The 24,918-nt window shown below is 48.6% G+C and overlaps 1 protein-coding gene across 5 annotated transcripts in view; it reads right to left on the bottom strand.

The window, feature by feature from the left end:
* The window catches only part of TRPM8 (transient receptor potential cation channel subfamily M member 8), a 173,801-nt gene that overhangs the window by 89,013 nt on the left and 59,870 nt on the right, over positions 1-24,918 (bottom strand). For 3 of the 5 annotated variants that reach the window (XM_077272379.1, XM_077272381.1, XM_077272383.1), the window contains 5 exons: positions 24,733-24,889; positions 19,408-19,585; positions 2,652-2,824; positions 398-572; positions 127-194 (listed from right to left, as the gene is read on the bottom strand). In XM_077272379.1, coding sequence (XP_077128494.1) covers positions 127-194; positions 398-572; positions 2,652-2,824; positions 19,408-19,585; positions 24,733-24,889 — 751 coding nt within the window. Of the gene's footprint in view, positions 1-126; positions 195-397; positions 585-2,651; positions 2,825-19,407; positions 19,586-24,732; positions 24,890-24,918 lie in introns of those variants that run through there. The other 2 variants (XM_077272385.1, XM_077272382.1) reach the window with 2 other exon arrangements.

Raw genomic sequence — 24,918 nt, 5'->3', positions numbered from 1 at the left:
ACAAAAATTTGTGTCAGTCTCTAAATTTTTGGCCACTACTGCGCAACGCCCTAAAACAAACGGCGTTTTAAAACAAATAATATTAACAAAATTCTAAATAATTTTCTTCATTTAATTGTAATTCACCTTTAATGCATCCTTTCCACCTCCCTGAGCAAAACATACAATAGGAATTTTTCCACCATAATTGGAATCTGCAGAAAAACATGGATAAACAGTGTCAAGTATCTAACAAGAGAAATTGTAATATTCGTTGTAAATGTACCTATGATCACGTTTTTCACCATTTTGTAACTCACTGTTGGCGAGAGTATTAAAACAGAAATATTAACGAAAATAAAAAAAATTGCGTTTCTATGACTAGAAGCATTTCCAATATTCCATCATAGATTTGTACCTGGAACGTTGAGTTCTGAGATGTATTTTTCCAATGCCGCTCGGAGATCAGCTTCTGTACTTGGATGCCCATTAGATCCATTGTCCACCAGGATCAAATGGGTGTGGTTGTTGTCCAAACAGTAGAGAGGGTCACGCTTCTGCTCGTCCATACCGTAATGAGCCACATAATTTCCCTGTCATATAATCTGATGTAAGAGATCACTTTGATGTTTTTACCTTTATAACATTGTATTTACAGTTATAAAATGTTATTTTGTGGAGGTCTCCATTTAATTATTTAGTTGAATATTAGTATTATGGATTATTGGTTTTGCTTTAGGTCTCATGTTTTTTCTCATATAAGAAAGCTTTTCTCTGAATCATCTATTGTAAGTCTTTTTTCACGTGTTTTGCTTCCTACGTTTTTTTTTTTTTTTTAATTGTATGTTTTGATAGTGAGCGACTTCCAAGCATAAAAACCAAAAGAATAAACTGGTCGCTTCTTTTAACCATTTCGGAAGTCTGAAGCTGTTAAAGAGGTTTATAAAAAAAACGCACTGTTGTTTTTACATTGAAGTGCATATTATATATATGGTCATTCTTTCTGGCGTTTTCTTAAGCACTTGTTTACAAGAGATCCAGATAGAATGAAAACTTGCCATTATAGGTGAGCTAGGCCAACAGTCTATTTTGGATGGGAGCCTGCCGACCCTACCTTAGTATTTGATATGTGTTCAAAGAAGAATAGGAACATTGGAATTCCAATGACCGAACCTTTTGTTGATGCTTATCTACAGGGAAAACAAAACATTCTCTCATTGGACTTCCGAAGTTTTAATTCTTCTTTGAATAGACATCAAATGCCAAGGTAGGGTCGGGAGGCTCCTATTAGACTGTTGGCCTAGCTCAGCCTGGCCTGGCAGTGGCTCTCTTATAGAGTACACTGGAACGTTCCCTGTGTATGGGGGAATCAGTGAAGTTATTTAAAGGGAATCTGTCACTCCCCGGGACGTATATGACCTATTAATATGGGCATACAGGTAATAGAAATGTTACACTAGTCCTACCTGTATGCCTCATATTAATGGTTTTATTGTAGAGAATTATTATATTCTTTCTTTATGTTAATGATTTCTTCTAGGTTTCAGGGTGTGTGGTGCCTGGAAGAAATCCTTGCCTCCTGTCTTCATTGTAATACTTACCTCTCATCAGCGTCAGTTACGACCCTGGAATACTGCACCCTGCAGTCCCTCAGAAATACATACCTCATCCTCCCTTCGGTGGGCACCGCATTCAGGGATCTTCTGCGCAGGCAAATTTCGCTCCTGTGACCTCTGGTGTGCGCGCCGATAAGGTGCTCTCCTCACCTCACTTCCTCCCTGCATAGTCATTGCCATGTACACATGGTTCCTAGTGATGACTGTGCAGGGAGGAAATGGGGAGTGCATCTTATCGGTGCACACACAGGAGACCACAGCGACTCGCCGACGCCTGCGCACAAGATCCCTGAATGCAGCGCCCACAGAAGGGAGGATAGATTATGTATTTCTGAGGGAGAGCAGGGAGCAGGCGCGGGATTCCAGGGCCATAAATAGCGCTGATGGGAGGAGGTAAGTATTACAATGAAGACAGGGGGCAGGGATTTCTTCCAGGCACCGTATGCCCCGTAGTCTGGAAGAAATCATTAACATAAAGAAAGAATATAACGTTTCTCAGCAACCAGACCATTAATATGAGATATACAGGTAGGACTAGTGTAACATTTCTATTACCTGTATGCCCATATATTAGGTCATATACGTCCTGGGGGGGGGGGCAGATTCCCTTTAATGTATATTGGACCATTAGACTACTCAGAATATAGTTGAGCCCTGAGTCCTGAAATAAAATAGAAGCCCCTTTGTCACATAAGCGTACTCTTATAAATGGTAGGAATGGGGCCTTTTTACAAATTCTGCCCTTGGGCCCTTAAAATTCTCTGAGGCTACAGAGTTATTCAGTGTTTCTACATATTGTCAGGAAGATTATATACAGTTTTAAGTTTTTGTAACACTATATAATGAAACATTTACACTAACAAGTATTACAGCAAACCAAATGTTTAAAAAAAAAAATATATATATATTGGGTCCTTGGTTAAGAATGACTAATCCTGTTGTCATAGATAAATGAATTGTTTTTAAATTAATCTTATAATTATAGAAAATAAAAACAACGTAAACAAAATGTCTGTATATTCCCTCACTGGCTAATAAAGATGTAAATATTCAAACCTCAGTTGCCGAAGTCCGGATAAGAGTATCACGATTGGAGATCATACCCCAGGCCGCAATGCCAATGGCTACCACTTTCTCTTCTGAGCTCCGACTAATGGTATTGTCTCTGACCACCTCTCCAATGTATTTCATAAGACCATAATGTGTGCCTCCTGAGAGGATCCATGCACCTGGACAAATGTCAAACAAAAAAATATGATTTAATTTAAAAAAATCTAATTATGATCATGATTAGTGTTGAGCATTCCGATACCGCAAGTATCGGGTATCGGCCGATACTTGCGGTATCGGAATTCCGATACCGGGATTCCGATACTTGCCGCGTATCGGATACCGGAATCGGAAGTTCCCAGATTCAAAATTCAGAAATTCAGCCAATGAGAATGATTCCAAGTGTGGGCACATCCTGTTTAGCATGGAGGGCATGAAAGTACTGGCAAGGCTGTGATTGGCTGCTGAAATGATGTCATGATGCAGTTTAAAAGTCGCTGGCGCCATTTTGCGATCACTCTGCTGTGAATTCAGTTAGTGACAGGACGCTGTTTGCTGACTGAGGGACAGTTTAGAGATAGCGATTTGCTTCTTTGTGCTTTCCAAAGGCTAATTTAGCAACCGCTGTGTTCACCTACTATTCACCTTGCTTTTGCCTTGTAGCGCTGTTTTCACAGCGATCTGCAAGGTCTGTGTGTGTGTGTGTGTGTGTGAGTGCAGCCCACTCTCTAGTCTGAGTGCAGCCACATAGGCCATCCATAGCTGGTTGTATTCAGTTCAGGGAGGGTGGTTCATTGCCTCATACAGTACTGTTCTCTTTTTTTTTTTTTTTTTTTTTCAAGTAGTGTAGTCTGCTGCTAATTTATTCAAAAAAATCCTATTAGTGTCTTTCCACCCGTCTCCAGCTAATTTGTGGAAAAACACTACATAGGATAAAGTAGAGGAGGGTTTTTGGGCCTTGCAGCGCCGTTTACGGCTGTCTGCACGGTCTCCGTGTGACTGCAGCTCGCCCTGTAGTCTGTGAGCAGCCGTAGCCTGGTTGTCTCCAGCTCAGGGTTGTTCACTGCGTCATACCGCCAAATCAATTTTCTTTTTTTTCCAAGTAGTGTAGTCTGCTGCTAATTTATTTAAAAAAATCCTATTAGTGTCTTTCCACCCGTCTCCAGCTAATTTGTGGAAAAACACTACATAGGATAAAGTAGAGGAGGGTTTTTGGGCCTTGCAGCGCCGTTTACGGCTGTCTGCACGGTCTCCGTGTGACTGCAGCTCGCCCTGTAGTCTGTGAGCAGCTATAGCCTAGTTGTCTCCAGCTCAGGGTTGTTCACTGCGTCATACCGCCAAATCAATTTTCTTTTTTTTCCAAGTAGTGTAGTCTGCTGCTAATTTATTCAAAAAAATCCTATTAGTGTCTTTCCACCCGTCTCCAGCTAATTTGTGGAAAAACACTACATAGGATAAAGTAGAGGAGGGTTTTTGGGCCTTGCAGCGCCGTTTACGGCTGTCTGCACGGTCTCCGTGTGACTGCAGCTCGCCCTGTAGTCTGTGAGCAGCTATAGCCTGGTTGTCTCCAGCTCAGGGTTGTTCACTGCGTCATACCGCCAAATCAATTTTCTTTTTTTTCCAAGTAGTGTAGTCTGCTGCTAATTTATTTAAAAAAATCCTATTAGTGTCTTTCCACCCGTCTCCAGCTAATTTGTGGAAAAACACTACATAGGATAAAGTAGAGGAGGGTTTTTGGGCCTTGCAGCGCCGTTTACGGCTGTCTGCACGGTCTCCGTGTGACTGCAGCTCGCCCTGTAGTCTGTGAGCAGCTATAGCCTAGTTGTCTCCAGCTCAGGGTTGTTCACTGCGTCATACCGCCAAATCAATTTTCTTTTTTTTCCAAGTAGTGTAGTCTGCTGCTAATTTATTCAAAAAAATCCTATTAGTGTCTTTCCACCCGTCTCCAGCTAATTTGTGGAAAAACACTACATAGGATAAAGTAGAGGAGGGTTTTTGGGCCTTGCAGCGCCGTTTACGGCTGTCTGCACGGTCTCCGTGTGACTGCAGCTCGCCCTGTAGTCTGTGAGCAGCTATAGCCTGGTTGTCTCCAGCTCAGGGTTGTTCACTGCGTCATACCGCCAAATCAATTTTCTTTTTTTTCCAAGTAGTGTAGTCTGCTGCTAATTTATTTAAAAAAATCCTATTAGTGTCTTTCCACCCGTCTCCAGCTAATTTGTGGAAAAACACTACATAGGATAAAGTAGAGGAGGGTTTTTGGGCCTTGCAGCGCCGTTTACGGCTGTCTGCACGGTCTCCGTGTGACTGCAGCTCTATCTGTTGTCAGTTCAGCCCCCAAAAAAAAAATAAATAATAAAGTTCACCAAACACACCATTTACACCACTTTACATTTGTGTAGGCCACATTAGCTCATATTAAAGTCTAGTCCACACTTTAGATAATTAGTGTTTCTTATACCTGTTAGGAGGAGTTGCTCAGGAATAAGCACACAAATCCGTTAGTACTTTTCTGCTTATCTTTATCAGTCAACCAAGATGAAGAAGGCAGTGAGTAAGGCACGTGGGCGTGGGAGCCGTCGCGTAGCAGGGAGGGGACGTGGGGATTCTGTGCCTGCTGCGGGCATCGGTGACTCATCAGCACCCACTTTCACCAGGCAACAGTCGTTCATGCGAAGCTTTGTGTCCGAGCGCCGTACACCGCTGCTGCGTGAAGAACAAATTGAAGCTGTTGTCGGATGGATGGCAGCTAATGCATCAACTTCCATTAGTGCCACATCCTCTCAGACACAGAGCACTGGAGAGCAGCCATCTGTCTCTTCACCACCTGCCAAATTGCCCAGGCAGACAGAGAGCCCAGGACAGGAGCCGTCTCTACTTCTGTTCTCTGAATCTCTTGGCTTGGAAACAGGGGGCCAGCCAAGCAGCATTGGAGAAATGGAAGAAGAGGCAGGGTGCAGTGATGCCCAACAGCTTTTTCTGTCTTCCTCTGAAGAGGCGGGTGGGCCAGTGGCTCCGGTCACCACATCGCAGGCCGCATCAGCTGATGATGACACTCAGGTGCCACTTACTGGTGCGTGCTCTGCTGCTGAGACTACCCAGGAGGAGCAGTTGGGGGCAGAGGGTAGTGTAGATGATGAGGTCCTCGACCCATCTTGGCGTGAGGGACAGGAAGGTGGTGGGAGCAGCTCTGAGGAAGAGATTCCCCGTACGGCCCAAAGAGGGAGAGGGAGGGGGAAGACTGCGGATCCTGCAGCCTCCGCTTTGGCACCCGTTAGGAACATGTCTCTTCCCAAAGCAAAAAAGGGCGCTCCCAAGACCTGCAGTGCCTGGTCCTTTTTTGACACAGTTGCAGATGACATTTGCTATGTCAGATGCAAGGTGTGTCATCAAAAAGTCAAAAGAGGTCGAAATGTCAGCAACCTCAATACCTCCAACATGTGGAAACATGTGCGCAACAGGCACCCGGCGGAGTTAGAAAAACACACTGAAGAGGTAGGCCAACCAACAGCGGCAGCTACCACCTCTTCAGCTCGTGTTGCCTCTTCCTCTAGCTCACACGCAGCTGGTTCGGCTTCCTCCCAGGATCGCCGTGGAAGAACCTCTGTCCCTGTTGTCCAGAGACCCGCTGTAATTCCACCCGCAGCGCCACTTTCCCAGTCATCCACACACTCCCAGCCCAGTCTACAGCCATCGGTAGTACAGGCATGGGAGAAAAGGCGGCCTTTCTCGTCAAACCACCCACGAGCACAGGCTCTGACTGCAGGCATTGCCAAACTTCTGTCACTGGAAATGCTGTCATTCAGGCTGGTGGAGACTGACAGCTTCCGTGACTTGATGTCATTGGCAGTCCCACAGTACAATGTGCCCAGCCGCTTTTACTTCAGCAGGGAAGCCGTCCCTGCCCTGCACAAGCATGTGGAGGGACACATAAAACACGCGCTACTGAACGCCGTCAGTAGCAAGGTCCACCTCACCACCGATGCGTGGACCAGTCAACATGGACAGGGGCGATACCTTTCCCTCACTGCCCATTGGGTTAATGTCGTTGAGCCGGGTACAGACCGTGCGAGTGGCGCAGGACGTGTCCTGCCCACTCCAAGGATTGCAGGAATCCATTCTGTACGCATTGACTCCTCCTCTTACACCAGTTCCTCAGAATCATCGCTGCAGGAGCCGTCACAGTCCACCTCCACATGGACCCGTGATGAACGTGTACCTGTTACGACCGACATGAGCACAGCCGTGGCCAAACGTCAACAGGCCGTCTTGAAATTAATTTTTTTGGGGAATCGTAGCCACACAGCGCAGGAGCTCTGGAATGCCATCAAGCAGGAGAGCGATGTGTGGTTTGTGCCAGCGAATCTCCAGCCAGGCATGGTAGTGTGTGATAATGGCCGAAATCTGGTGGCAGCTCTGGGCCTCGGCAACCTCACTCACATCCCATGTCTGGCACATGTGCTCAATTTGGTCGTGCAGAGCTTTTTGAGGGACTATCCGGATCTTGATGCACTGCTGCACAAGGTCCGCCTAGAGTGTGCTCACTTGCGGCGTTCCAGCACGGCAAAAGCGCGCATTGCGGCTCTGCAGCGCCGACACCGCCTGCCGGAACATCGCATCATATGTGACCTACCTACCAGGTGGAATTCCACGTTACATATGTTGGAGCGGTTGTGTGAGCAGCAGCAAGCTGTAATGGAGTACCAGCTGCTTCAGGCGCAAAAAAGTCGCAGTCAGCGCCGTACAGACTTCACAACCACAGAGTGGGCCACTATGAATGACGTCTGCCAGGTTTTGCGTCCCTTTGATTATTCCACGCGGATGGCGAGTGCAGATGATGCACTAGTCAGCATGACTGTCCCCCTTATCTGCCTGCTTGAAAAATCACTGCAAGCGCTAAGGGATGATGTTGTGGAAGAGGTGGAGGATGATGCTTCACCATTTCCATCATCTTCTGGACAGTCAGCGCCACGTGGTTCCTCACAAACGCGTAGGCAGGGGACAGTTTGTGAGGAGGATGAGGAGGAGTCAATGGAGGAGGAAGACATCCGTCCAGAGGAGGGAGTTACCGAATTGTCCAGTACTCAGTGTGTACAGCGAGGGTGGGGTGATGACGAGCGGCCAGAGATCACGCCTCCAGCAGGGGACAGCGTTTCTTGGGCAGTTGGCAGTCTGCAGCACATGGTGGATTACATGCTGCAGTGCCTGAGAAACGACCGCCGCATCGCCCACATTCTCAACATGTCTGATTATTGGGTGTTCACCCTCCTCGATCCTCGCTACCGGGACAACGTAGAAAGCCTCATCACACCGTTGAACCGGGAGCGAAAAATGCGGGAGTACCAAGACACACTGGTCAATTCCATCATCTTCTCCATTCCAACTGAGAGAAGTGCTGCTAGTGCATTCCAAAGCAGCTCAGTGCGTCCAGGCCGTGGTGGAGGCTCTGCACAAAGAGGGAGCAGAAGCAGTGCCTCTGCCCAAGGCAAGACCAGTATGGCCGAACTGTGGCACAGTTTTCTGTGCCCGCCACAAAAGTCTACACCATCACAGACGGCTCCAGTCAGCAGGAGGCAACGGTTCCGTCAGATGGTGACAGACTACATGTCTTGCCCTCTTGCTGTACTCCCTGACGGCTCTTCCCCTTTCAAGTTTTGGGTCTCAAAGCTGGATACATGGCCAGAGCTAAGCCAGTATGCATTGGAGGTGCTGTCTTGCCCTGCGGCCAGTGTATTATCGGAACGTGTCTTTAGTGCTGCAGGTGGTGTACTAACTGACCGTCGCATGCGACTATCCTCCGATAACGTTGACCGGCTTACTTTCCTGAAAATGAACAAGGCCTGGATCTCGCAGGAATTTGCCACTCCTCCTCCTGATTGAATAATTAGGTCACTGTATACGTTATCCAGGTCTCCTGTTGTGTTCATCTTTCTACCACCTGAACTTAAATTCCTGGGCTCCAACACCGCCAGTTGAGGCTCAGAAGTGCCGTCTGCACAGTCAAAACATACGACCCAGTGTTATTGGGTTTCAGTAACGTCAGCTGATCCCCAACTGTGTAGCCGGCAATGTGTCATGCGACCGCCACGCTGACACAACAACTGAAATGTAAGGGAATCTGTCCCCCCCCCCCCCAAGGCGTTTGTTACTGAAAGAGCCACCTTGTGCAGCAGTAATGCTGCACAAGGAAAAAGGTAGCTATTTTGGTTTTGCTCCTTGCACACGCAAAACTTAACACTTATAAAATGTGTCCACTGATACCGTAAAACCGTCCCGGAGGTGGAACTTTCCTTCGTAATATGACGCAGCACAGCCGTCATTCCTACCCCCCCGGCGCCGCGCCCCGGCTCCTCAGCGTTGTTTGATTCCGTCCAGGAGCCTGCGCTGTTATGTTATCCCGTGGCCAGGCACACTTAGCGCTGCCCGTCTTCTGGCATCATTTGGTGTCAGGCTGGCTGCGCCTGTGCGGCCACGCTGGCCGAGAGCCCGCCTCGCAGTGTCTTCTGATTTAATCCCACTGGGGGCCTGGGATCCATGGACATGCGCAGTGCATATCTGAACCTCCACCTCTCACTCATCTCCCTATGGCTTCTTCAGACTGTTCGGTGTCAGCTGGTCCCTAATAGCATGCCACGGCCGTGACACCGCACAGTCTTAAGAAGCCGTAGGGAGGGGAGTGAGAGGCGAGGATATGCACTGCGCATGGCCATGGATCCCAGGCCCCCAGTGGGATTAAATCAGAAGACACTGCGAGTCGGGCTCTCGGCCAGTGCGGCCGCACAGGCGCAGCCAGCCTGACACCAAATGATGTCAGAAGATGGGCAGCGCTAAGTGTGCCTGGCCATGGGATAACATAACAGCGCAGGCTCCGGGACGGAATCAAACAACGCTGAGGAGCCGGGGCACGGCGGCGGGGGGGTAGGAATGATGTGCTGTGCTGCGTCATATTACGAAGGAAAGTCCCACCTCCGGGACGGTTTCACGGCTTCATGGGACACATTTTATAAGTGTTTAGTTCTGTGTTTGCAAGGAGCATGATGAAAAGAGCCACCTTTTCCTTTTGCATCTTTTGTGCTGCACAAGCTGGCTCTTTCAGCTACAAACGCCTTGGGGGGGGGTTAAAGGTTCCCTTTCGACTTTCTCAGGCTTCGGCCTACATTGTGTTCCTCTGCTTTTCCACCTGTCCCTGGGCTCCAACACCGCCAGTTGCCGTCCAGAAGTGCTGTACGCACAGTCAACAGTCCCTCCTCTGTTATTGGGGTTCAGTAACGTCAGCTGTTCCCCTGCTGTGTGTGTGGCAATCCCTCCTACCTCCTCCAACCTCCTCCTCCTCCACCTGTCCCTGGGCTTCAACACCGCCAGTTGCCGTCCAGAAGTGCTGTACGCACAGTCAACAGTCCCTCCTCTGTTATTGGGGTTCAGTAACGTCAGCTGTTCCCCTGCTGTGTGTGTGGCAATCCCTCCTACCTCCTCCAACCTCCTCCTCCTCCACCTGTCCCTGGGCTCCAACACCGCCAGTTGCCGTCCAGAAGTGCTGTACGCACAGTCAACAGTCCCTCCTCTGTTATTGGGGTTCAGTAACGTCAGCTGTTCCCCTGCTGTGTGTGTGGCAATCCCTCCTACCTCCTCCAACCTCCTCCAACCTCCTCCTCCTCCACCTGTCCCTGGGCTCCAACACCGCCAGTTGCCGTCCAGAAGTGCTGTACGCACAGTCAACAGTCCCTCCTCTGTTATTGGGGTTCAGTAACGTCAGCTGTTCCCCTGCTGTGTGTGTGGCAATCCCTCCTACCTCCTCCAACCTCCTCCAACCTCCTCCTCCACCTGTCCCTGGGCTCCAACACCGCCAGTTGCCGTCCAGAAGTGCTGTACGCACAGTCAACAGTCCCTCCTCTGTTATTGGGGTTCAGTAACGTCAGCTGTTCCCCTGCTGTGTGTGTGGCAATCCCTCCTACCTCCTCCAACCTCCTCCTCCTCCACCTGTCCCTGGGCTCCAACACCGCCAGTTGCCGTCCAGAAGTGCTGTACGCACAGTCAACAGTCCCTCCTCTGTTATTGGGGTTCAGTAACGTCAGCTGTTCCCCTGCTGTGTGTGTGGCAATCCCTCCTACCTCCTCCAACCTCCTCCTCCTCCACCTGTCCCTGGGCTCCAACACCGCCAGTTGCCGTCCAGAAGTGCTGTACGCACAGTCAACAGTCCCTCCTCTGTTATTGGGGTTCAGTAACGTCAGCTGTTCCCCTGCTGTGTGTGTGGCAATCCCTCCTACCTCCTCCAACCTCCTCCTCCTCCACCTGTCCCTGGGCTTCAACACCGCCAGTTGCCGTCCAGAAGTGCTGTACGCACAGTCAACAGTCCCTCCTCTGTTATTGGGGTTCAGTAACGTCAGCTGTTCCCCTGCTGTGTGTGTGGCAATCCCTCCTACCTCCTCCAACCTCCTCCTCCTCCACCTGTCCCTGGGCTCCAACACCGCCAGTTGCCGTCCAGAAGTGCTGTACGCACAGTCAACAGTCCCTCCTCTGTTATTGGGGTTCAGTAACATCAGCTGTTCCCCTGCTGTGTGTGTGGCAATCCCTCCTACCTCCTCCAACCTCCTCCAACCTCCTCCTCCTCCACCTGTCCCTGGGCTCCAACACCGCCAGTTGCCGTCCAGAAGTGCTGTACGCACAGAGCCAAACACCTCGCCAATGTGTTAGTGGGGTTCAGCACCGCCAGCTGTTCCCCTGCTGTGTATACGGCAACGTGTACTGCGACCGCCACGCAGTCACAACAAGTTTACTTTAAGGGAACCTGTCCCCCCCCCCCCAGGCGTTTGTTACTGAAGGAGCCACCTTGTGCAGCAGTAATGATGCAAAGGGAAAAAGTGCCTCTTTTCGTGGTGCTCCTTGCACATGCGGAACCTAACAGTTATGAAATGTGTCCCATCACAGCGTAAAACCGTCCGGTAGGTGGAACTTTCCTTTGTCGTGTGACGCAGCACAGCCATCATTTTTACCCCCTTGGCGCCGTGCGCCGCCTCCTCAGCGTTGTTTGAATCTGTCCCGGAGCCTGCGCTGTTAGGTTAGCCCTTGGCCATGCACACATGTTGCGGTGCCCGTCTTCTGACATCATTTGGTGTCAGGCTGGCTGCGCCTGTGCGGGTGCGCTGGCCGAGATCCCGCCTCGCAGTGTCGTCTAATGTAATCCCACCGCGGGCCTGTGATCCGTGCCCGTGCGCAGTGCATATCCTCGCCTCTCACTCCCCTCCCTACGGCTTCTTCAGACTGTGCGATGTCAGCTGGTCCCTAATAGCATGCCACGGCCGTGACACCGCACAGTCTGAAAAAGCCGTAGGGAGGGGAGTGAGAGGCGAGGATATGCACTGCGCACGGGCACGGATCACAGGCCCGCGGTGTGATTACATTAGACGACACTGCGAGGCGGGATCTCGGCCAGCGCACCCGCACAGGCGCAGCCAGCCTGACACCAAATGATGTCAGAAGACGGGCAGCGCAAAATGTGTGCATGGCCAAGGGCTAACCTAACAGCGCAGGCTCCGGGACAGATTCAAACAACGCTGAGGAGGCGGCGCACGGCGCCAAGGGGGTAAAAATGATGGCTGTGCTGCGTCACACGACAAAGGAAAGTTCCACCTACCGGACGGTTTTACGCTGTGAGGGGACACATTTCATAACTGTTAGGTTCCGCATGTGCAAGGACCATAATTAAAAGAGCTAAGTTTACCTTTTTCCAGCATTAGTGCTGTACACAATGGCTCTTTCAGCTACAAACGCCTGGGGGGGGGGGGGGTTAAAGGTTTCCTTTCAACTTGCTCGAGTGCAGGCTTCGGCCTACACTCCACTCCCCCTGCTCCTCCTGCTGACCCTGGGCTCTAACACCGCCAGTTGGGGCCCGGTACTGCTAGCTGCACAGAGAAAAACACCAGCCAATGTGTCAGTGGGGTTCAGCACCGCCAGCTGTTCCCCTGCTGTGCAGCCGGCATCGTGTCCTGCAACTGCCACGCAGGCACAACAGACCCAAAAGCTGCCGCCAGTGCAGGCTTTGGCCTACACTCTGCTCCATCTCCTCCTCCTGCTGACCCCGGGCTCCAACACCGCCAGTTGGGGCCCGGTACTGCTAGCTGCACAGAGAAAAACACCAGCCAATGTGTCAGTGGGGTTCAGCACCGCCAGCTGTTCCCCTGCTGTGCAGCCGGCATCGTGTCCTGCAAAAGCCACGCAGACACAAGAACTGAAATTGAAGGGAACCTGTCCCCCCTCCCCCAGGCGTTTGTACGTTTTAAAGGCCACCTTGTACAGCGGTAATGCTGCATGTGTGCAAGGTGGCTCATAAACGTATTCTCCTCGCACATGTGGAACTGAAAACACGTCTAAAATGTGTCCTCTGTGTGACCATTTAACCGTCCCGGTGGTGTGACTTTCCTTTGTAATGACACGCTGCAACCCCCTTGGTAGCGCTGCCCGTCTTCTGGCATCATGGTTTGGCTGCCTGCGCCTCTGCGGCCGCCCTGACCCACACAACGCCCCTCGTTGTCTTAGTTATTGGGACTGCGAGGGTGTGATTGATGGGCATGATCAGTGCATCAGTTCGCCTGTCCCTCATCTCCTTCTGCCTTCTGCGGACTGTGCGGCTTCATGGCCGTGGCATGCGTTAAGGGACCAGATGACGCCGCACAGTCTGAAGCGGGTGTAAGGACCCGAGTGCGAGAGGCGAACATATGTGCTGCGCCAGGCCCTGAATCCCAGCCCCGCAGTGTTTTAACAATGTTAAGACACTGCGGGGCTGGGATTCATGGTCATCGCGAAACGCACCGGCCGACATTAAATGATGCCAGAACATGGGCAGCGCTAACAGCGCTAGGCCAGGGGATAACACGACAGCGCAGACTCCTGTACAGCAAATAACAACGCTCAGGAGGCTGCACCCAGCACCAAGGTGGGATTCTTGACATCTGTGCTGCGTCTCATTACAAAGGGAACTCGCGCCTCCCAACACAGTTTGACTGTATAAAGGGCTAAATGTTATACGTGTTTCACTCAGCGTGTGCAAGGAGCGAAATTAAAAGAGCAACCTTTGACTTGTGCAGCACTACTGCTGCATAAGCTGTGGCTCTTCTACTTTGTAACCCCTGAGGGGGGGTTAAAGGTTACCTTTGAAATTGGTTCAATTAGGCTTCGGCCTACACTCTGCTCCCCCTGCAGAGCCCTGGGCTCCAACACCGCCAGTTGGGGCCCGGTACTGCTAGCTGCACAGAGAAAAACACCAGCCAATGTGTCAGTGGGGTTCAGCACCGCCAGCTGTTCCCCTGCTGTGCAGCCGGCATCGTGTCCTGCAACTGCCACGCAGGCACAACAGACCCAAAAGCTGCCGCCAGTGCAGGCTTCGGCCTACACTCTGCTCCATCTCCTCCTCCTGCTGACCCCGGGCTCCAACACCGCCAGTTGGGGCCCGGTACTGCTAGCTGCACAGAGAAAAACACCAGCCAATGTGTCAGTGGGGTTCAGCACCGCCAGCTGTTCCCCTGCTGTGCAGCCGGCATCGTGTCCTGCAACTGCCACGCAGGCACAACAGACCCAAAAGCTGCCGCCAGTGCAGGCTTCGGCCTACACTCTGCTCCATCTCCTCCTCCTGCTGACCCCGGGCTCCAACACCGCCAGTTGGGGCCCGGTACTGCTAGCTGCACAGAGAAAAACACCAGCCAATGTGTCAGTGGGGTTCAGCACCGCCAGCTGTTCCCCTGCTGTGCAGCCGGCATCGTGTCCTGCAACTGCCACGCAGGCACAACAGACCCAAAAGCTGCCGCCAGTGCAGGCTTCGGCCTACACTCTGCTCCATCTCCTCCTCCTGCTGACCCCGGGCTCCAACACCGCCAGTTGGGGCCCGGTACTGCTAGCTGCACAGAGAAAAACACCAGCCAATGTGTCAGTGGGGTTCAGCACCGCCAGCTGTTCCCCTGCTGTGCAGCCGGCATCGTGTCCTGCAAAAGCCACGCAGACACAAGAACTGAAATTGAAGGGAACCTGTCCCCCCTCCCCCAGGCGTTTGTACGTTTTAAAGGCCACCTTGTACAGCGGTAATGCTGCATGTGTGCAAGGTGGCTCATAAACGTATTCTCCTCGCACATGTGGAACTGAAAACACGTCTAAAATGTGTCCTCTGTGTGACCATTTAACCGTCCCGGTGGTGTGACTTTCCTTTGTAATGACACGCTGCAACCCCCTTGGTAGCGCTGCCCGTCTTCTGGCATCATGGTTTGGCTGCCTGCGCCTCTGCGGCCGCCCTGACCCACACAACGCCCCTCGTTGTCTTAGTTATTGGGACTGCGAGGGTGTGATTGATGGGCATGATCAGTGCATCAGTTCGCCTGTCCCTCATCTCCTTCCGCCTTCTGCGGACTGTGCGGCTTCATGGCCGTGGCATGCGTTAAGGGACCAGATGACGCCGCACAGTCTGAAGCGGGTGTAAGGACCCGAGTGCGAGAGGCGAACATATGTGCTGCGCCAGGCCCTGAATCCCAGCCCCGCAGTGTTTTAACAATGTTAAGACACTGCGGGGCTGGGATTCATGGTCATCGCGAAACGCACCGGCCGACATTAAATGATGCCAGAACATGGGCAGCGCTAACAGCGCTAGGCCAGGGGATAACACGACAGCGCAGACTCCTGTACAGCAAATAACAACGCTCAGGAGGCTGCACCCAGCACCAAGGTGGGATTCTTGACATCTGTGCTGCGTCTCATTACAAAGGGAACTCGCGCCTCCCAACACAGTTTGACTGTATAAAGGGCTAAATGTTATACGTGTTTCACTCAGCGTGTGCAAGGAGCGAAATTAAAAGAGCAACCTTTGACTTGTGCAGCACTACTGCTGCATAAGCTGTGGCTCTTCTACTTTGTAACCCCTGAGGGGGGGTTAAAGGTTACCTTTGAAATTGGTTCAATTAGGCTTCGGCCTACACTCTGCTCCCCCTGCAGAGCCCTGGGCTCCAACACCGCCAGTTGGGGCCCGGTACTGCTAGCTGCACAGAGAAAAACACCAGCCAATGTGTCAGTGGGGTTCAGCACCGCCAGCTGTTCCCCTGCTGTGCAGCCGGCATCGTGTCCTGCAACTGCCACGCAGGCACAACAGACCCAAAAGCTGCCGCCAGTGCAGGCTTCGGCCTACACTCTGCTCCATCTCCTCCTCCTGCTGACCCCGGGCTCCAACACCGCCAGTTGGGGCCCGGTACTGCTAGCTGCACAGAGAAAAACACCAGCCAATGTGTCAGTGGGGTTCAGCACCGCCAGCTGTTCCCCTGCTGTGCAGCCGGCATCGTGTCCTGCAAAAGCCACGCAGACACTTGCTCTTGTACCTTCTGCTCCCCATCCTGGTTCCAGTACCGTCAGCTGGTTCCGGGCAGAGCCTTTGGCTTAGGTGCCTCCCTCTGGGTATCCGAGTTCCACCAACGTCAGGTGGTCCTTGGTAGTGCTTTCAGGCACGGGTACCTCCTGCTTAGTAACCGGGTTCCAGTAACGTCAGCTGGTCCTCGGTAGTTCCATTGGCTCTTGGACCTTCGGCTACCCATCCGGGTTCCAGCACCGTCAGCTGGTTCTCGGCACTGTCTTTTGCTCTTGTACCTTCTGCTCCCCATCCTGGTTCCAGTACCGTCAGCTGGTTCCGGGCAGAGCCTTTGGCTTAGGTGCCTCCCTCTGGGTATCCGAGTTCCACCAACGTCAGGTGGTCCTTGGTAGTGCTTTCAGGCACGGGTACCTCCTGCTTAGTAACCGGGTTCCAGTAACGTCAGCTGGTCCTCGGTAGTTCCATTGGCTCTTGGACCTTCGGGTAGCCATCCGAGTTCCAGTTCCATCAGCTGGTTCTCGGCATTTTCTCAGCCTTCTTGTACCTTCTGCTACATTTCCAAGTTCAAGAGACTAAACACGATGACCCGGAAGACCACCCCTAAGATGACGACGACACCAGAGACGACAACCACCGTGATGACGACGACCCTGGAGACGATGACCCTGAAGACCACCCCGATGACGACGACCCCGGAGAACACCCCGATGACGACGACCCCGGAGACGACGACCCTGGAGACGACGACGACCTGGAAGACCGAGAAGCAGAAGAACAAGAGGCTGCAGAACAAAGAGCAGAAGAACATGAAGCATAACACTAAATATCAGAGCAAAAAATATTATCTAAATTATAAGCAGAAGAAGACTAAGCAGTGTATGGGGGTGAGTCCGTTCCTCCTCGTGGTGCCCCTGGATAAAGCCTGATGCTGCAGGCCAAACTGAACGCGGACAAATGTAACTGTTTTGTGACAGGCAGAACGGAAGGTGTAATCTTCAAACTTTTATAGATAACAACTACGGGAATGCCTGTCACAAATAAGAATATGATGAAGAAGTAGAATATGATGAAGATAATAGTAAAATAAAAAGAATATGAACAATGTAACCAAAAAAATTATAGGTAGAAGATGAAGAAGAAGATGAATAAGGTGAAGAAGTTGATGTCAAAGAAGCTGATGATGAGGATAATGAAGAAGAAAGCGTGGGAGAAGTAAAAAAGAATGTGAAGGGCGTGGAAGTAGTGAAACATCAATATCTGACATTAAAAAAAAAAAAATAACATACTCAAATTCTTTCTAACGCCGAACGTCATAAAAAAAAAAACAAAAAACTGCTATTCTATTACATTGGGCTAAACCTCTGTGCCTTTAATATCTCCGCCACGTCCCCCAATACATCCTACATTATTCTTAGTTGTTTTCCTTCATGTAGAATGAACCTACAAGTTTATAAAGGGTTTATTTTAATTCCGATATTTTCGTCCCATTGACTTGCATTGGGATCGGGTATCGGTATCGGATTGGATCCGATATTTTGACGGTATCGGCCGATACTTTCCGATACCGATACTTTCCGATATCGGAAAGTATCGCTCAACACTAATCATGATTAATTGTTGAGTGGTTAGCACTGCAGCCTTGCAGCGCTGGGGTCCTGAGTTCAAATCCCACCAAAGACATCTTCATGGAGATTGTATGTTCTCCCCATGTTTGCGTGGGTTTCCTCCAGGTTTCAAATACATACTGATAGGGAATCTAGATTGTGAACCTCAATGGGGACAGCGCTGATAATGTCTGTAAAGCGCTGCTGAATGTGATAGCGCTATATAAGCAACACATACTAATAAAAATAATTGAAATGGTAATTGTCATTTAAACCATTAAATTGTACAGATAAGGGGAAGTTGAGTAAAACTATATGTACATCTGGAGCTGGTAGATTTTCTCAAAGCCTTCGGGTTATACTGCAGCCTCTAATTCTATTGTGATGTATGTATAAATATAGAAGGAATAGTGATAGCAAACATAAATGCCTCTTATGTGATTTCAAAATCCCATGCTTATTGTTCAAGCTTTGACAGATCTCCATCCAAGGACAAGAGGATGCTCTGTGCCTTCAAAGCAGGGACTGGACAGAAGACACTCCGCATCATTACCTGCTGTATTATATAACAGCAGGGCAGGTCACATTCATACTCTGGGATCACAGCCATCTTGTGGTTGTATTTGTGCATAATGAACTTTACATTTCGGTGGAATTGCTCTTTATATTGCGCCACTGGCTACAAATCATCAACAGGGGCTTCTGCATTGTCAAGGGAAATTATAATTCCATAAACTTGGCAATGGTAATCAGGACATTATATTTCTATACCTAATTTAGATTTTTATACATTGTCATAGCTTTCTAGATAAAATTACTAAAGATGAATACATCAGACATAACTCTATTTCGGTCGATTTGTTCGAATTTGGCCGAGAAGTTAGATTTACATTGAATGGCATTATTATGTTCTAAGATATCACCAGTCTCCCAGGACATAATAAAAGTAGGGTATAAAAAAAAGATTATACATACCTCACTCTGGCCCTCATCTGTTCCTCTACACAACTAGTCTTCCCAACAACCAGCCCCTTCCAGTCCTGTTTTTCCTCTTCTCAGTGCTCTTTGGCACCTCCAGAGTTGACTAGGCCTCACACAATTAAGCCATGACATCATGTTAAGCCTAGTCACTGAGTAGGCCTCACAAGATGTAAAGATGTGCATCCCCCCACAACATCATATCGAAAATCCTAGATAGCACCAGAGGCTCTAAAAAGCACAGTGAAGATGGAAACTTGGACCTCAGTGAATGAGCTACATGGAGGGACAAGTGAGGGCCAGGTCAAGGTGAGCATATTTTTTTAACTCCTTCCAAGCTCTAAAACAAATCCAGTAAAAATGGAGGCCAGCAAGTTGACATTTTGCTGTATTCGATAGAATCAAATACCTAAAAATTAGGTTTGTGGTGAATCCAAATTTTTGTGAAATATTAAAAGCCAATTCCATTCTCTTCTAATCAATTTATTCATCACTTACATTCCTTAACTACATAAAATACGAAACCTAACCACCACATATGATTGGTGGAGTTGCCCACAACTTGGACAACCCATTCTTCAATGCAACAGTATCCCATGTCAAATAAAAACACCATATACTCTCCTCCCGGACCAATGCTGTACCAACGATGCACACATCGCCGATATTGCTGGAACAGCACTGGTCCGAGAGGTGACTATATGGTGTTTTTATTTTACATTGGGGTCCTGTTGCATATAAGAAGGGATTTCCCAATTGACTGACTTTTTCTGACACATAATATAATGTCACTTACTCAATATTTTAAGTTCTTCACCCTCACACATACAATCACACTCTTCCATGTTACCTTTGGTTTGTGCAATGTAGATAAGACGACTAAAGATCTTGCGCATCCGAGGCTTGAGGGAAAAATTTTTAGCACCTCCAGCCACAGAGATGATGAGGTTTGGTGTTTTCAGCAGCCAATATTTGGTCATGAGCTCATACAATGTCTCTGGGGTAGTGTCTCGAGACAAGCGAATGTACTAAAAGAGGAGAGAGAGAAATGTGCATGATAGCAAACATTGGACTCTCAGACACTTCTCTCACATTATTATTACTTTCTAGCAGCTGTCTAATAAATTAATTTTCTATTTCTTCTTGTATTATTGAAGATTATATATATATATATTTGCGTTACCATTTTTTATTTCATATATACATTGGGTACGGAAAGTATTCAGACCCCTTTAAATATTTCACTCTGTTTCATTGCAGCCAATTGCTAAATTCAAAAAAGTTCATTTTTTTTCTCATTAATGTATACTCTGCACCCCATCTTCACTAAAAAAGCAGGAATGTAGAAATTTTTCCAAATTTAATAAAAAAGAAAAACTGAACTATCGCATGGTCATAAGTATTCAGACCCTTTACTCAGACACTCATATTTAAGTCACATGCTGTCCATTTCCTTGTGATCCTCCTTGAGATGGTTCTACTCCTTCATTGGAGTCCAGCTGTGTTTAATTAAACTGATAGGACTTGATTTGGAAAAGCACACCCCTGTCTATATAAGACCTCACAGCTCACAGTGCATGTCAGACCAAATGAGAACCATGAGGTCAAAGGAACTGGCCAAGGAGCTCAGAGACAGAATTGTGGCAAGGCACAAATCTGGCCAAGGTTACAACAGAATTTCTGCAGTACTCAAGGTTCCTAAGAGCACAGTGGCCTCCATAATCCTTAAATGGAAGAAGTTTGGGACCACCACAAGTCTTCCTAGACCTGGGCATCCAGCCAAACTGAGCAATCGTGGGAAAAGAGCCTTGGTGAGAAAGGTAAAGAAGAACCTCAAGATCACTGTGGCTGAGCTCCAGAGATGCAGTAGAGAGATGGGAGAAAGTCCCACAAAGTCAACTATCCCTGCAGCCCTCCACCAGTCGGGCCTTTATGGCATAGTGGCCGGACAGAAGCCTCTCCTCAGTGCAAGACATATGAAAGTGTGCACAGAGTTTGCTAAAACACACATGAAGGACTCCCAGACTATGATAAATAAGATTCTCTGGTCTGATGAGATGAAGATAGACCTTTTTGGTGATAATTCTAAGCGGTATGTGTGGAGAAAACCAGGCACTGCTCATCACCTGCCCAATACAATCCCAACAGTGAAACGTGGTGGCAGCATAATGCTATGGGGTGTTTTTCAGGTGCAGGGACAGGATGCCTGGTTGTCATTGAAGGAAACATGAATGCGGCCAAGTCCTGGATGAAATCCTTTTCCAGAGTGCTCTGGACCTCAGACTTGGCTGAAGGTTCACCTTCCAACAAGACAATGACCCTAAGCACACAGCTAAAATAACACAGGAGTGGCTTCAGAACAACTCTGTGACCATTCTTGACTGGCCCAGCCAGAGCCCTGACCTAAACCCAATTGAGCATCTCTGGAGAGACCTGAAAATGGCTGTCCACCAACGTTCACCATCCAACCTGACGGATCTAGAGAGGATCTGCAAGGAAGAATGGCAGAGGATCCCCAAATCCAGGTGTGAAAAACTTGTTGCATCATTCCCAAGATGACTCATGGCTGTACTAGCTCAAAAGGATGCTTCTACTCAATACTGAGCAAAGGGTCTGAATGCTTATGACCATGTGATATTTCAGTTTTTCTTTTTTAATAAATTTGAAAACATTTCTACATTTCTGTTTTTTTTTCAATCAAGATGGGGTGCAGAGTGTACATTAATGAGAAAAAAAATGAACTTTTTTGAATTTACCAAATGTCTGCAATGAAACAGAGAGTGAAAAATTTAAAGGGGTCTGAATACTTTCCATACCCACTGTAGATCAAGGAAGAACCAGACCGAACAGGCCATGGACCACATCAATTGCAATCTGTTAACAGTATTGGTGTCGTCAGAACGCCAATACTGTTAACAGCTGTGGCGTAGCACAGATTCACGGCTCTGTCCTCCGTCACTTACATCAGCAGGCTGCAGGTTACTTCCAGCCTGCAACCTGCTGGAGGCCGGCGTCAGGCAGGTGACGTTGTGTGGCACAATGACATCACTGTATCACACCACCTGCGTCCACTGCAATAAATGATAGAAGAGGAGACAGCAGCTGTGGTGGACACAGAGGCTGGATTAGGTGAGCATAAGATTTTTTGTGAACTGTGGTGCCCATAACACTGGGGGAGGGACAATCATACTGTATTGGGGCTGTAAGGGGGACCATCATACTATATAGGGGGGACTTGGGGACCTTCATACTGAATTGGAGCTGTGAGGGACCATCAAGCTATATGGAAGATTGTGGTGACCATTATACTTTATTGGAGGCTGTGGGGGGGATCATCATACTATATGGGGAGTTGTGGGGGACCATTAATGTGTGGGGGGACCTTAATACAGTATTGGGGCTGTGGAGGACCATCATACTGTGTGTAGGGCTGTGGGGGACCATCTTACTATATGAGGGGCTGTAGGTGGACCATCATACTATATTGGGGATGTGAGGAGACCATCATACTATATGGGGGGCTGTGAAGGGCAATCATACTTTGTGGTGGGCAGTGGTCTAATCATTATACTGTGTGGGGGACTGTATGGGAACTATCATACTGTGTGGAGGGCTGTGTAAACCATCATAGTGTGTGGGAAGCTATGGTGGACATCATACAGTGTGGCGGTCAGTGGTAACAATCATAATGTGTGGGGGGCTGTGGTGAGCATGCATCTGTGTGGAAGGCTGGGGTTAACATAATGTTTTGTGGGCTGGAGTTACAAACATATTATGGGGGGACTGGTTCAACCAACATATTATGTGGGGGAATGAGGTGACCATCATACCTTGTGGGGGGCTGAGGTGACCATCATGCTGCTTGGGGGTGACCATCATACCTTCCTTATGGGAAGACATCACACTGTGTGGGGGGGGGGGGCTGAGATGACCATCTTGCTGTGTGTGGTTTGTGCAACCATCATGCTGTATAGGTGGAGAAATGTGGGGACATCATTCTGTATGGGGAAATGTGGGGGAGTATCATATGCTATGGGGGGCATGGAAAGGGTGTCATAGACAGAGAGAATAGAGAGCTTCAAGGTGAAATAATTAAGTTCTGCAATATATATCATTCTCCATGTCTTAAAACTTATTATAAGGAGGCACACTGGAGGATAGCTATCATTATAGGGGAAGCAGAGGAGGTATTATTATTATTATTATTATTATTATTATTATTATTAGAAAGCACAGTGAGTGTTTGTATTATTATAAGGAGTCAAGGACTATTATTATTAAAGGAGGCACAGGGCAAATATTATTATAAGGAGGCACAGGGGGACATTATTGCTATAGGATGCTGTATAACTGTAAGGAGGCTTAGGGGATCATTATTACTACGAGGAAGTACAGAGGGAACATTATTACTGTGTAGGGGCACAGTTAATGTGTGGAGCACAAAAGGAAGGTAATATTATTGTACAGGGCACAGAGAGGACAGTATAGTTGTCTAGGGTACTGCTGAGGATTGTGTTGAGGTATAAAGAATGTGAGGAGGGTCCTGGAAAAACAGACAAAGATTTATCTGTGTTACATTTTGCAGGAAGTGATATGGATGGAAGAAGAGGCCATGGAGGTTTGGGCTAAATTAAATTAAAAAAAGCAAAATCAATGAGAACATGACTAGTGAGAACCTGCATAGTATACATATATATGGTATACTGAGTGTAAAACTGATATTACCACTATATGGTCACTGTATGGTAGTAACAGCAGTCCTAGTACAGTGGTTTTGGTTAAAGAAGTTCTCCCATCTATATTGTTTCTTATTGTTGTTGAGAAATCATATTTTATTTCTGTATGCTAATAATTTCTTCCAGGTCCTGAGGCGTGCGAGGTCTGAAAGAAATCTCTGCCTTCTGTCTTTATTACCATTCCACCCCCCTCCCATCAGCATCACACTGCCCTGTGATGCGTAATGGTGTCCCCAGGTTCCCGCGCCTGCACCCTACATAGCGCGATTACTCAGTACCTATTCCTCCTTTCTATAAGCGTTGGCTTCAGAGTCCTTCTGTGCAGGCATCGGCAAGTCACTGCTACTTCTGTTGCAGTGACCTCCGGAGTGCGCGGCGATAAGGTGCTCTCCACACTTCCTTCCTCCCTACATAGTTAGGAACCATACAGTTTCTGTTGTCCCTGTCATCTATGTATGCATGAGGGGAAAGCACCTTATCGCCATAAATGCCAGGGGTCACTGCAATGGACGTTGGATTCCGGGAACACTATTACGCGTCACAGGGCAGTGTAACACTGATGGAGTGGTATGATAATGAAGACAGGAGGCAGAGTTTTCTTCCAGGCACTGCACGCCCCAGAGCCTATAAGAAACACTGGCATACAGAAATAAAACATGATTTCTCAACAACAAGACTGCAAATACGATGCATACAGGTAGGCCTAGTTTAACATTTCTATGACCTATATGCTGATGCAGAGTTAATCAGCAGGTGATTAGCATTATGAAGGTGCCCAGACTGAAAGTGCAGCACCCGGGAGAAAATGAACTTTTTTTCTAATGGAAGCCGCCAGCTTTTAGTTATGCAGGCATGCTCAGAGCAATTACAGTCATTGTTCACAGCGCTGAGCGCAACAGTTGTAACCACACCCACACTGACTGACAGACAGCTCTACAGTTCATCAGTACAGAGCCTGCTGTCAGTCAGTGCTGGGGTGTGGTTAAAACCACCACTCTCAGTGCTGTGAACAGTGACTCTAATTGCACACCTGCATGACTGAAAGCCGGCGGCTCCTAAGAGAAGTAAAGTTAATTTTTTCCCAGGTGCCACACTTTCAGTAAGGCATGCGGGCGTATGGCATTCCTTCATAATGCTATTAACCTGCAGATTAACCCTTCACCTGAGGAATAACAGCGTCTCCGATCCTGACAGGTTCCCTTTTAAATGGACTTTTATTCTGATGATTTCTAAATGCTAATGAAGCAGGACTAGTCCAGTGGGACATCTTGCGTCTTGTTCTCTGGACCAGTCCTGCCTCGGATTCTTTAGTCGCGCTTTCCTGGTGTACTTGCCAGTCTCCATATAATCTGCGGCATGTCAAGTGATAATTCATGTCACTATAGCGTCGGATAAGAACTGTCACGGAATATGAGAAGTTTCCTTTAATATAGACCTACCTTTCCTCTTCTCCCAAATGCATCAAACTGAATATCTCCATAAGCATCAGTGGGAAGCTCCTTTGTATGCTTCTTGTAATTCCATTTGTCGCTTGTGTTGACCTGTGTGCCTTCAATGTGCTGCATCTTGCTATATCCGCACTTACATGTACTATCCCTGCAATGATTACATTGGGTTATTCTCTT

Source organism: Ranitomeya variabilis, chromosome 7 (genome assembly GCF_051348905.1).
Source record: "Ranitomeya variabilis isolate aRanVar5 chromosome 7, aRanVar5.hap1, whole genome shotgun sequence".
Taxonomy (NCBI): Eukaryota; Metazoa; Chordata; class Amphibia; order Anura; family Dendrobatidae; genus Ranitomeya; species Ranitomeya variabilis.
This window is presented reverse-complemented; position numbering and strand designations above follow the sequence as displayed.